At 57.3% G+C, this 12,689-nt stretch overlaps 4 protein-coding genes across 4 annotated transcripts; 2 read left to right on the forward strand and 2 right to left on the reverse strand.

Moving 5' to 3' along the window:
* Positions 1 to 540: 540 nt before the first annotated feature.
* DICSQDRAFT_56033 (cytochrome P450) lies at positions 541 to 2,060 on the forward strand (the record flags this gene model as incomplete). Its single annotated transcript, XM_007363752.1, has 7 exons — positions 541 to 737; positions 797 to 1,058; positions 1,129 to 1,255; positions 1,315 to 1,328; positions 1,384 to 1,655; positions 1,719 to 1,867; positions 1,930 to 2,060. 7 exons carry the CDS (start codon positions 541 to 543, stop codon positions 2,058 to 2,060), a joined length of 1,152 nt encoding a protein of 383 aa, XP_007363814.1.
* Positions 2,061 to 2,843: 783 nt separating this feature from the next.
* DICSQDRAFT_56129 (uncharacterized protein) lies at positions 2,844 to 3,618 on the reverse strand (the record flags this gene model as incomplete). Its single annotated transcript, XM_007363753.1, has 2 exons — positions 2,844 to 2,981; positions 3,040 to 3,618. 2 exons carry the CDS (start codon positions 3,616 to 3,618, stop codon positions 2,844 to 2,846), a joined length of 717 nt encoding a protein of 238 aa, XP_007363815.1.
* Positions 3,619 to 8,228: 4,610 nt separating this feature from the next.
* Positions 8,229 to 10,007, reverse strand: DICSQDRAFT_82758 (uncharacterized protein). Its single transcript, XM_007363754.1, has 6 exons — positions 9,957 to 10,007; positions 8,990 to 9,902; positions 8,919 to 8,935; positions 8,616 to 8,866; positions 8,455 to 8,546; positions 8,229 to 8,393 (listed from the first exon to the last, which is right to left on the reverse strand). The coding sequence occupies exons 2-6, from the start codon at positions 9,831 to 9,833 to the stop codon at positions 8,341 to 8,343; spliced, it is 1,257 nt and encodes a 418-aa protein (XP_007363816.1). The 5' UTR covers positions 9,834 to 9,902; positions 9,957 to 10,007; the 3' UTR covers positions 8,229 to 8,340.
* A 196-nt stretch (positions 10,008 to 10,203) lies between these two features.
* DICSQDRAFT_179268 (TAF-domain-containing protein) lies at positions 10,204 to 11,987 on the forward strand (the record flags this gene model as incomplete). Its single annotated transcript, XM_007363755.1, has 5 exons — positions 10,204 to 10,388; positions 10,442 to 10,537; positions 10,588 to 11,337; positions 11,399 to 11,740; positions 11,805 to 11,987. Exons 1-5 carry the CDS (start codon positions 10,314 to 10,316, stop codon positions 11,985 to 11,987), a joined length of 1,446 nt encoding a protein of 481 aa, XP_007363817.1. The 5' UTR covers positions 10,204 to 10,313.
* Between the last annotated feature and the right edge of the window lie 702 nt (positions 11,988 to 12,689).

Here is a 12,689-nt window from a genome sequence, read left to right on the forward strand (position 1 = left end):
ATACACGAGAGTCTATAATCTTGCTCGCCAGCAGCATTGTAGCGCACATTCCCAGGCTGTTCTGTGCCAAGGGTGACTGCTGCCTTTGATATTATGAGGATTACCGCTGTGCTCAAGGCATGACTCGTGAGGAGTCAACACATCCATCCAGGAATTACCAGGCCATACCATGGCAGCCAAGCATCTCGAAGTAATTGAAGTCGCGGCTGTCCCGGGACCTCCCGGTCCTACGAGATACCAACTTTGGTAATTATGACATCATCAATGGAGCTAGCCCGCGAGCTGGCTTGAAAACGAGCTGACGATCAGCTCGTTTCTAGGCGTTTCGGCTTAGCTTAGCTTCTTGCAACAAGCTGGGCGTCTAGTTGACAAGCTGAGCTAGCTGGATAAGCCGGCCCGGCTTGGCGGCAACACTAGCTGACTCCGCCATAGGGTTGCTTGACAAGCGCTCAGCCGTTTATTCGTCACGGATGGAGTCGTCCATCGTAGCATTGTGAGTGCAGAAAGTCAATCTGACGATCTCGTATATCCTCACTGCTCATGTCAGAACCGGATGGAATTTCACCTTCGGCTTCCTCCCCTACCAATCAACGTTGGCGAGACCACAGGCGGCTGTTCTCCAAGCACTTCCATCCTGATGTCCTCCACCGCTATTGGCCGGCTCAGCGCGCAAGTACTCTACAACTTCTCCAAAGACTCCTTGGCAACCCGGAGAATATGAGTAGACATGTCCGCTAGTAAGCCTACGCCTACTACATGCGTTCGCAATACTTGACAACGGAACGCGACGCTACAGCATGCGTGGTGCTACGATCAATGGAATCACGTATGGGCTACAAGTGGCCGAAAGTAACGACAGGTATATTGGCGCTTTCGAATCAGGAAACAAGAGTCTGGAGCTGCTCATAGCGGTTACATTTGTACTGGACTTCTTGCCAGCACTAGGAAGACTCCCGGCATGGCATCCCGGTGCAGGCTTCCTTCGATACCTAGAGCATGCTCTCCAAGGAACGTGGCATCTTCGCAACGTACCGTGGTCTGCGGCTCGGGAAGCAGTCGTGAGCTACTTTTCCTCTTTGCCCTGATAGCTCCCCTCTCAACTAACCACAACCGATCCCGCCGCAACAGAGCGCAGGAAGAGGGCGCGGGTGTATAGCTCAAGCAATAATAGAGCAATCTAACCGTCCCGGCCATAGCACAGCAATGCATGAGGAGGAGCAGATGGCACGAGATGTCGCAGGGGCAGTCTACATCGGTATATTGGGCTACCTATACTCTAACTGCACTGAAGTCCCTGACGCCTGGCTTGTATAGGCGCAATGGATACGGTATGGTCAGGAAGCCTTCAAGTAGCCGTCATGCTCAACCGGTTCATCATCACAGTCGTACAGCGCGATCTGCAACTTCTTCGTGGCGATGTCACTTTTCCCCGATGTGCAGAGACACTCTCAGGCTGAACTGGATGCCGTCGTCGTGTCTGGCCGTCTTCCCGAACTTACTGACCGCGACGCCCTTCCGTACACGAATACTATAGTGAAAGAGATCTTGCGATGGAATACCATCGGCCCTCTTGGTATCGCTCATTCCAGCACTTCGGACGACGAGTACCGTGGATACTTCATACCCGCGAAGAGTACGGTTATGGTAAACATATGGTACATGCCCCACTCTCCCACATGTGACTGATACCTCTATATGTCGAGCCGCTGGAATCCTAGGTCTATACTGCACGACCCGAACGTGTTCCCGGAGCCGGAGAAGTTCAATCCGGAACGCTTCTTAAAGGATGGACAGCTCGACACTAGCGCGATCCGAGACCCGGCTGATCTCGTGTTTGGCTTCGGTCGTCGGTTCGTGTTTGATCCTCGTCAACATGCGACTACACAGCCTGCTACCTAACCTCCGCGTCTCCAGGATCTGACATGGAAGACATTTTGCTGATACCACTCTTCATGATCATCGCCTCGGTGTTGCGTGCATTCACCATCAGACCTCCCCTCGACAAGAATGGTCAGTCAATCCGCATTCAACCGCGGGCCACATCCACGCTTGTTTCGTGAGTTTAGGCTAGTCTTCGGAGACCTGACAAGTGTTGTATGGGCATATCGAGGATTGCCGATGCACTATCACTCCGCGTTCTCAGAGCGCAGAGGCTCTGATACACAGCTTGAGCATGGACTCTTCGTAGGGTCTCGTTCACCTTCATGATCGTATATGTACCTCCACGTACTGTTGAAGGAGCGGAAGTCATTCAGACTTAGACAACTGGCGCATTGCCACGACAGTGCCCATTCTTTCTCATCGCGTCATCGTGCCGGCGTGAACAGCCTGTAGCTAATGGCTTCCTTACCTCGAGTAATTCTCGCTCGTTCCCAAAACATAACACCGAAGGAGTTGTCCGTGCAGTCAATGCTTATATTTGTCGATCTCATTCCGGCGACTCGTCAGGTTTCGCTGGCATTCTCTTGTAGGCAACTCACTGTGCAGTCATGAGGTACCGGAGCTCGACGACAAAATAGGCGGGAAATCAGGGAAAACCATGTGCAGAGGAATGAAGACAGGTTCAGATAGTGGACCTGCGGCAATGACCACCGTCGAGCATCCAGAGACCTACCACGTCAGGATTGTGGAAGCGATATCGATGACCTGCGAAGTCGGCAAACAGCGCTGGCCTGGGTGGCTGTCGGAAGACTGGGATTGTATTGTGTTTGTCTCAAACGCTATGGTACACTAGTCATGTAACCTGACTGGGCAATCCAAATGACTGAATAGTATGGTGGGCACGCGCAAGGGTTTACCCGTGAATGCTTGCGTGATTCCTGATTGTCCTAATGTCCATTCCATTACGCTTCCAGTACTCTGTAGATCTGAGTAGAAAATGTCGTCAGAAAGGGATTAGTAGAGATCCCATGGCACGCTGCTCGTACCTTAACGGCCCCGCTCTTCAAATCTTCAAGACGATAACTGACAGATTCAACGCTCTATTGGCTGCGATCAGCAACGCCCCAAAACATCAACACCGAACGTCCTGTAACATACCTGCTGCCCAACGTGCTGATTTGCCTGATAAACCTTGACCTTGGACTTCTTCGGCTCAAAGTCGCCAATCACGCCAACAAGAGGCTGGTCGATGCCCACGCTCTGGTGGTAGCTCTGCAGGCCCTTATGTCCCTTGAACTTGGCATCGGTCACGACGATGATGTCTCCAGGCATAATGTCGCTAACACGCCTCTGCACCGCGGCTGCCGACTGACTATAGACGAGGTAACCAAACGAGTCGAGCGCGCCCGTCGGTTGCACGGCGTTGGGCACCTGGCCAATAACAGCATTGACGAAACCAAGGTACGAACCGTCCCCAATGACGGTTTTCTTCGACTTCTCGAAGAATGCTGCAGCGATCTCGTGCACTTGCACGCCGACGCGGCCCCACTGCGCCTGCAGTTCCTCAGGTGTCAAGTGTTGCTCAGGGGGAGGTGGACGGCTAGGAGCGGCTGGCTGAGGTCGCTCGATCTGTGCGGAGGCTGCAGGCGCAGGTGCAGGAGGGTAGGTCGTCGAGTCCTCAGACCATTGTCCTGAGAGAGACAAGTCGGTCTCGCCGCCAAAGTCGATGTTCGGCATGGAAGGTGCCTCCCATTGCGGATCTGCCTGCTCAGGGGCAGCAGAAGGGGCATGCGGAGGTGCACGACCCGGTGCACGACCAGCACGTGGTGGCGGTGGCGGAGGTGCTTCATCGCTCTGGGGTTGGTCGACAACAACGAAGTCTCCCTGTGTCTCAGTAGTCGGGGGCGCTTGTGGCACGTGTGGCGGCGGAGGGTATGTGAACGCGGAAGGGGCCGGTGGGCGAGTTCTAGGAACTGGAGGTGCTGAGGCGAAGGAAGGAGTTGGCAGAGGACGTGACTGGGGAACAGGCGGCGGTCCGGAAGATACGCGTCGTGCATTGCGGTTAGGAACAGGTGGCGGCGCTTCTTCCTCAGCGTCCTCGTGCGTGACTTCCTCGAGTTCGCTCTCCTCATGCTCGATGTGGTCGCTGTCGGAGACATGCTGGTAGTCCGACTCCGACCCATGGTCTTCTTCAGCTAGAGGAGGGGGTGGAGGTGGAGGTACGGGCGCAGAGCGCTTAGGAGGTGGAGACTTCACGCTCTCCTCGTCCTCCTCATCGCGCTGCACGCGAGGCGGCGGTTTAGGCGGGGCAGCGCCAGGCAACATTCCGAAGCGCATACCTCCCTGCATTGCAATACGTGCAGCGATACGCTGCTTACGGGCAAACTCGTCCTCTTCCTCTTCCTCTTCCTGTGGTACCTCCTCAGACTCCTCAGCCTTCTCTTCGGCTTCTGCGCGCTCGTCCTCCGGCTCAGATGGCGGCGGGCGACGAACTGAAGGCATGGGAGGAGGGGCGCCGAAGCGAAGACCGCCCAGTTTCGCCATACGCTCTGCGATAGTGCGGCGGCGGGCCTGTTCATCATCCTCTTCGTCGTCTACAGTCTTTCCCTCCTGCGGCTCTGCAGGGGGAGAAGCGACAGCAGCGCGAGGGGAGGTGATGGGCGGGGCCGGCGGGGATGCAGCTCGCTCGGGCGCAGGCGGCGGCGAGACGACCCTCTGCAGGGGAGGCGGAGGTGGTGAAACAACTCGTTGCGGGGGAGGCGGAACCGAGCTAACTGGGGGCGGAGAGACCACTCTCGCAGGAGGTGGTGGAAGGGACGCGAGAGGCAAGGAGGTAGCCTGAGGAGACGTCGCAGGGAGTGATGAGCCTGCAGATCTCTGAGGGCTGTAAAAGCCAGGGTCAATTGGGTCTGCAAGAACAATTTGTTCAGCTCTGGCATTCCGAGATCACACCGTACGAAGCAAACGCTTACCGCCATCAGCCTCATCGAGCACCTCACGTTCAGCGGGGAGGTCGTGCCTCAGCGGAGGAGGTGCGGGAACGCTCCTAGTCGAAGCCGGTAAAGATGTCACAATATGAGACACTGGGCGGGCAGAACGAGGTGGAGGTGGAGGAGGCGCGGGCACTGCGTCTTCCTCCGCCTCTCCTGGCTTACCCGCCTCCTCGTCAGCCTCTACTGCGGGAGGTACACGATGGGGTGGAGGCGGAGGAGGAACATTAGCTGAATTGCCGCGAGAGGGGAATCCGGGCGGGGGCGGCGGGACCGGTTCCTCCTCTTCCTCCTCTTCCTCCTCATAGTTCTCACTAGGGGCAGAAGGTGGGGGCGGAGGTACGGCTATAGGACGGGGAGGCGGAGGTGGGGCGGGCTCATTTTCGACGTATTGCTCGTATTCTTCTTCTCGTTCGTCATGCTCGTATACAGGCTCCTCTTCATGTTCGCCTCCAACTTCTCGTGCATGCGCAGCATAAGCCTCGTCTTCGTCGACATAGCGGATTTCTCGTTCCTCTTCGACTTCTTCGTCGACCGCAGGAGGCGGAGGCGGAGGCGGAGGCGGAACAGAGACGCGACGAGGCGGGGGAGGCGCAAAGTCTCTCCTCGGTGGTGGGGGAGGCGTGCCTTCTTCCTCAGCCTCCTCAGGCTCACTCTGAGGGATAGTCGGAGGGGGTCTCGTCGCGCGGGGTGGCGGCGGTGGAGCAACGGGCTCTTCGGGCTCATCTACAACGTTCTCAGGCTCCTCCGTGCCTTCATGTGCTACCGCGGCCTCTTCATCGTGCCCAATCTCATCGTGCAATCCTTCCGTGTATGTCTCGTGCTCATCGCCACGTGGCGCCGCTTCTTCCTCCTCATAAGCTTCCTCGATAGGTTCTTCGTGTAGTTCATGTGCAGAAGCGGGTGCGAGCGCGCTGGGTTCGGACTCTTCACCAACTAAAAGCACAGCTTGATCAATACCTACTCATACAACCAAAACACGATCCTCGAAGCACGGGAAACTATTCACCATCCAAAGACGACTTCCTTGCTCCACCGCTCTCCACCGAGCCAATGCTTGCTTTCCGTTCCGGCAGCGACGGCTTCGGCGAGGTCGCTTCCTGCTGACTGTCGCGACGAACAGGCGGAGGCGGGGACGCCGGGGAACGCACCGAATCGATACTTTCTCTGCGGACAGGGGGAGGGGGAGGCATGCCGCCCGCGAAGGGATTGAAGCCCCCAGACTTGGCTATGCGTTCGGCGATACGCTTGCGACGCGCTGCTTCCTCTTCCTCTTCCTCCTCTTCCTCGGGCTCTCCAGCAGGCGCCTCAATTTCTGGAGCGGGCGCCTGTTCGAGCTCGCGATCGTCCTCATGCTCGCGCTGCGGCTCGGCTTCAGCTTCAGCTTCGTGCGCCTCTGCCTCCTCCGGCTCGGGCTCATCAGTGACGGGGACATCGTGCTGGGGCTCCTCCGTGACAGGCTCGTGCGCATGGTCTCTCACAGCGAGCTCCTCTTCCTCGATGACGGGAGCCGACGTCTCAGTGGAATGCTCTTCCGGGTGAGATTCCACCGCAGGCTCCTGGGGCACGACAGGCTCTTCAGCAACCTCCTCCTTTGCTGGCTCGGCCACTTCTGGGACGACCGTCTTGACTAAGTCCCCGATCTGGCCCTCGGTGACCTCGGGCTGACGGTCACCGCGCTCCTCAGGCAGAGCAACAGCCTCGTCCTTTTCATCAGAGGGAGCTTCATGCTTATGAATAGATATGGCGGGACTCTCTTGAATTTCCTGATCGAGCAAAGGTGGTGCAGGCGAGGGTGACTTGGGAGGACGCTTGCGCGGAGGGGCTGCCCTCTTCGGGGCTTGGGGAACTGGCATGTGTGGAGAGCGCACGGGGGTCGGGTCGGGAGAAAGGAGAGAAGATGCGCCTGAATCCTTGCGCACGGGAAAATATTCTGTAGGAGAATATCAATATGTGTACTGCTGTGTCCAATGCATGAATACGCACCGCCAGAACTCTCGGCCTTGCTCTCCGCAACAGAAAGGGGCAGCTCGATAGCAGCAGCTTGTTCCACAGAAGGACCTGCGACGAGAACACATCGTCAAGCTCGTGTGTTTCGACCCGATCAACCCAGTCTACGACTCACCCTCGGGCACATCCTCTGCGGAGGGAGAGACGACCGCCAGCTTCTCCTCCTTGGGCACCTCTTCAGCCGGCTTCTCCTCCTCCTTCGGCTTCTCCTCACTCTTGGAGAGCTTCTTAGGCGGGATATCCGGCTTCTTCGCAAAGATGGGCGGGCCCATCCCGACCCTCGCGCCTCCCAACCTCGCCATCCTCGCAGCGAGCGCTGCTCGTCTCTGCCTCTCTTCCTCCTCCGGATCGGGCTCGCCCTCCTCCCTGCCCTCTCCGTCTCCCCCTTCTTCTACCTTCTCGCCCTCCGTCGGGGGCGATCGCACGCGCTCCACGCCTTCGTCTTCTCCTGCGGTCGCTGGGGGACTAGTAGCGGCAGCAGCAGGCCTCTCCTCCGCTTCATCCCCGCCAATCGGCTCCACCCGCTGCACGACCGGTGGCGGCTTCCACTTGGGCTTCTCGCCCGAAGGCCGAGGGGGAGGGGGAGCACCGCCAAACGCCGTGGAGCCCTGTAGCGCGGCCATGCGCTCCTTCAACGACAGTTTCCCGATGCTCTCCTTTGCGTCCGCAGCGGACATCCCCGCATGCCTATTGCCGTTGCCGCCAGCGTCATCGCCAGCGTTAGCGTGGGTAGATGAGGAGGATGGGGACTTGGGCGATGTCGGAGAGGCAGGTTTGGGCTGCCAGGTGACGTGCGCGGGCTTCGGGCGGGGTGGGGGAGGGGCGGGGGCGGGGGCGGACGCGCCCTTGTTCTCGAAGGCGGCAATGCGGTCGCGCAGCGAGCCGACTTTACGGGGTGGGGGGTCCGACATGCCGCTATACTGATCTCTAGTACCTCAATCTCACTGTCAAGCAAGCTTTAGAGTGACAATGGGGGAGTGAGAGAAGCTTGACGACGACAGAGAGAGATGATGTTGCGGGCTGAGGTCACTGGCGGCTACGGGCGCGTAGCCATTCCAGGCCTGTCCCGGCGTTGTAGCGCCTCGGCGGTCACCGGCCGGCCTCGGTATGGTTATCGTCGTCGCTGTGCCGCTCATCCAGCGAGCAGGGTTACGCCCTCAGAGTGCACCTGCAGGAGTGAGTGCTGCTAGAGGCATAGGGGATTGAGGTGAAGGACGTCATGGTTCTTCACGAAACACATCAGGACTTGGATCTACGTGAGAAGACGCCAAACGTTGCCGCCGAGAGGAATTTCAGCTCTTCTTCGGAGCGAGACAGAACTTAGAAATATAATCATATACTATGCGTGTCGGTGTTACAGTCGTGTGTATCTGGTGGAGGCCTAGCACTAAGCACCAACAGATCAAGTCATAAAAATACCGTATGATTGCCCCTGACCCTAAATTACGCATCCAGGAGATCACACAGGCCCCGCTTCTTGAGCATCTTCAGTTTTCCATAACCAAAAGGGACCTAACAAGTTACGCTGCTTATGAGACAGAGTGCTAGAGCGACCACTCGAGAAATGACGTACCGACCGGGTCGTGTCTGTCGTGCAACACAGTCGTCCATGACCCCAGCACCCCGAACTTAGAACGCACATTCCCAACTTGGACGCCCTCGGAGCTGTGACAATGTTATCAGGTAGGCGAGGTAGGCGAAAGCTCTAAACCATGTACACATTTGTTCACACACCTCCATATAGAGTTTCCTTGCTCGCCGGAGGTAAAATGCCATCGAATTTGGTCGTCCGGGGTCACCTTCACGTAGCCAACGATAACAGCGGTCCCTTCTATGGACCCACCGAAATTGATACGAGGCCGGCCGGGGTGCTCAGGATCTTCATCGGTCCCAAGCACGCGCAAGTCCACGCAGATTGAGCGGAAAACCTCTATGAACTCGGGATCATCGAAAATCTCGGTATGTAGCGGATCACTATCAGACGTCTACATGGGATACCGAGTCAGCTTGGAGCAAATGCATATACCGATGACTCACATTGAACCCATTGTATACTGCCCACGAACATGAGCCATGTCTTACTTCGCAGAACACGCACGATGACTCACTCAGCAGCTCTCGATGGTCGCAGAAACAGAACGAGCATTGCCACTTGCCCGTGACGCCCGCCCAATCCCTCTCCTTGTCCAAGTCCATTCCCTCTGAGATGACGCTCTGCGTCCACGGCATGCTCATCGGAAACAGGTTGAACTCCGCGGACTCGGTCTCCTCCGTCGCGGGCACAATGTGCATCGACATCACATGGTGGATCGCCCGGACATGGTACCAGTTGACGCGCCCGCTCCCGTCCATCATGAACGGCCCAAAGTCGTTGTCGTACTTGTAGTTCCGCATCGCGTACACAAACGCGCGGCTCTCCGTACGTTTCACGGCCTGGAAGTCGCTGCGACTCAAGCCGTAGTACGTGTGCAGCCGCTCGCGCAGCTGGCGTTCGTCCGGGGACTGCTCCCAGTCCGGCTGCTCGAGGAATTGGCTCGAGCGGAGCATGGCGGCGACCCAGACGTGGTTGAGGGAGAGCTCGATGACGTCCGTGTGGGTGACGGGCACACAGTTGCAGACCATGTCGATCAGTGTCTGGAGGACGGTGCAGCGCTCTTCGGGACGGCAGGCGGAGATGTTGGTAAGAATGGTGCGCGCGCGGATAATGCGCTGCAGCGTGGTCTTCCAGGCAATGGGCTGGAGAGGGCGCCCCAGCGAGGTGTGGCATCGCCGGAGGTCATCAAAAGGCTGCTGCAGGTAGAGTTCGCGCCACAAATGCTGATCATCCTCCGAGGGGTAGATGAGGTGGTAGTAGGCAGACCGGGTCTGAGAGAGCGTGGCAACATCGATGGGGTCTAGCAGTACAATAATCTGCTCGAACACCTCGAGTGGCAGGTTGTCGATGCCTGCCATGTTCGACAAGATCAGAGGTCAAACTCTATAGCAGCCCGAGATTACAGACTCCTCGAGAGTTGGAGGGTTCTTTCGGGATTGAATTAATGCGCTGGCCGTTTATATAAGGGGAGACGTACTCACCGTTGAAGCCACCCTCTCAAAGCGCTGTCCCACACGACGACAAGAATATGGTGGCGGTCAGAGAGCGTAGCCTGAGGGTGTGGGACGCACACCTCGGGAGCCGGGAAGCGATGTGGCGGACCTCGATGACGAGAGCGCATCGGCGGCCCGGCGATCTCTCCTCTAGATCTAATAGGCGCCTGTGGTATCGTGGCGTCTAGCCGCGTCTTCGATGCCAAGCTGCTTTCGGCTGTGGCTTGAACAGACTCTCAACCATTCTCTGCTCTTGGACAGACCTCTCCCACATCCGGCCGCCCACCTGCTGCCGCTAACAAGAAAATTACTGGGGCACGTAGGCTGTTCAACCATCTCTGAGTCATGAACAAACAAGCACCGAAGGCGCGACCTGCACCAGCCAAAGTACCCGGCATATACAAAGTCGACTCAGTCCGCGTACGTGAAAAGTTCCCTAGATATCATTTACATGCTAATCAGTGCGTGCCCAGGATGTAGCGGAGTCACTGAATTTACCAAACCTACCAGATGCTGTGGCCTCCGCGCTTGCGAGCGACGTCGAGTATCGAATACAACAGGTAGTCGAGGTGCGTGTGCAGTAGCCCTCCTCCGCGACGCGTCATTAAGCCAACCACAGGAAGCCGCGCGATTTATGCGACACGCGAAGCGCACCACCCTCACGACAGCCGACATTGATCAAGCTCTACGCGTCCTAAACATCGAGCCTCTCTACGGCCACTTCCCGCACAACCCTCCAGCGTTCCGCCGGGCCCTCCCTTTTCCCCAAATGCAGACCGCGGGCTCGGTGTACTTTGTCGAAGACGAAGAGATCGAGTTTGACCGCGTCATACGCGAAGAGAAGATCTCCATGCCCAAAGGCGTCAGCTGGACAGCGCACTGGCTCGCAGTGGAGGGCGTCCAGCCCCTCATCCCTGAGAACCCGCCTGCCGCCCCTAGAGAGATTGACCCTGACAGCGCAGCAGCGAAGACCGGTACAGCGAATGGTGTCTCCGGGTCAGTGTTTCCTCTCACACCACCATCCTCCGACCGCCCCTCGCCAATCCAGTCGAGCAAGCAGACACAGCAACAAAATATCCTCGTCAAGCAGACACTTTCGCGAGAGTTGCAGTTGTACTACACGCGTCTCACCTCGTCGCTGCTTCCCCCCACCTCCGATCCTGCAAAGCGAACTGCCGCACTTGCAAGTCTGCGGCACGACGCGGGTTTGTCGCCACTCTTGTCGTATCTCGTGCATTGGGTCGGAGAGGGTGTGGTCAATACACTTAGGGGTGGCTCGCAGACGGAAACGGATGGGAAGTTGTTGGAGGTCTACCTGGACGTCATCGCCGCGCTTCTAGACAACCAGACACTTGGTGTGGAACCATATGTGGGTCATCGCCTCGTCTGGTATCTCGTATTCACCACTCATGCGACACATTGTTCCCTAGCTCCATCAAATACTGCCCTCCGTTTTCTCCATCCTGCTATACTCTTCCCTACCACCATCCAACGCCATCCACCTCCGCACCACAGCAGCCCAGATCCTTGCTCACCTCCTCACTCACTATTCCATGACATACCCCGGCCTCCCGACCAAAATTGTGAAGACATTGATAGTAGGCCTCATTGATAACAAGAAATCGCGAGCGACGCACGAGGGCGCTATCCGCGGGCTAATGGCCATCGGGAAGGAGGCCCTACGGCAAGGGCTCGTGAACCGCAGTGGCGCCAGAACTGTGGGCGAGAAGTGTATGCCCGGCGAGTCGAGTCAGCTCGTCGAGCTCGTCATGGTGAGCAACGTCTTGCATCGGCCTTGCAACTATGTTCTCAGACTGCACACCACTCAATCCGTAGGACGGGTTGAAGTTGATCCACCCACCGTCTGCCCATCCCGTCCCCCTCGACCCGAATTCGAGCGCGGACAGCGAGCTCATTGAGAAGCTCCACGCGACACTAGGCGACTTCTTCGCGGAGCGCGTCGTGTCCGATGCCGAGTGGGCGCGGGGCATTCTTTCGGACGAGGCTTCCGTTCTGTAGCCGTAGCTGTTGTTGCTCTGCTTTCGCGTACGTACTTTGCTGACTGTATTGTTACATCTTGCTTTCGGGACAATGTGTACTTGCTTTGTTACTTCTTCTCTCTTCTTCCGTCAACTAGGTTGAGGTATGTCTCACACATTTCCCGAGTACGGTCTCTCCCTTTTTCTGCGTTCTTTCTGATGCAGTAGACACTTGCGTTGGCTTGTGATACGCAAATGTCTTCGTGAGATACTATGTCTCAGTCAGCAACAGCTAGGTCAGTATGATATGTTACCACCATTTGTTGCTCCTGACGGCACTCTTATTCTCCAGGTCACACAATGCGCGTAGCGTTCAGTCTCACCTCGAGGCGTCTGCGAGCGATGACGCTCACCACACATTGAGATCGCATTCGATTCGCTTTCTCAAAATTGGGGTGAAGGAGACGGTGTCCATGCAGGATCGCGCGAGTGCTGCCGCGTTATATACATACTCTGTTGTGCGCACACTTCTGATTCATGTGATACGGCCGAGGCAAAAGAAAAACATCCGGAGGTGCGTCTCTTGGCTATCACCTCCGGCCCCTAGGCAGAAGCCGGGATATCGCAAGTCGGTATGTCCTCACCTTCATCGTAGGCGATGGTTCTGAGCCTACCTGTCTTATACCACGCAGCCATATCAGGTGGGAGGGTCGGGAGCTCATAGAAAAAGCACAGCAGGTTC

This window comes from Dichomitus squalens (genome assembly GCF_000275845.1).
Source record: "Dichomitus squalens LYAD-421 SS1 unplaced genomic scaffold DICSQscaffold_7, whole genome shotgun sequence".
NCBI lineage: Eukaryota > Fungi > Basidiomycota > Agaricomycetes > Polyporales > Polyporaceae > Dichomitus > Dichomitus squalens.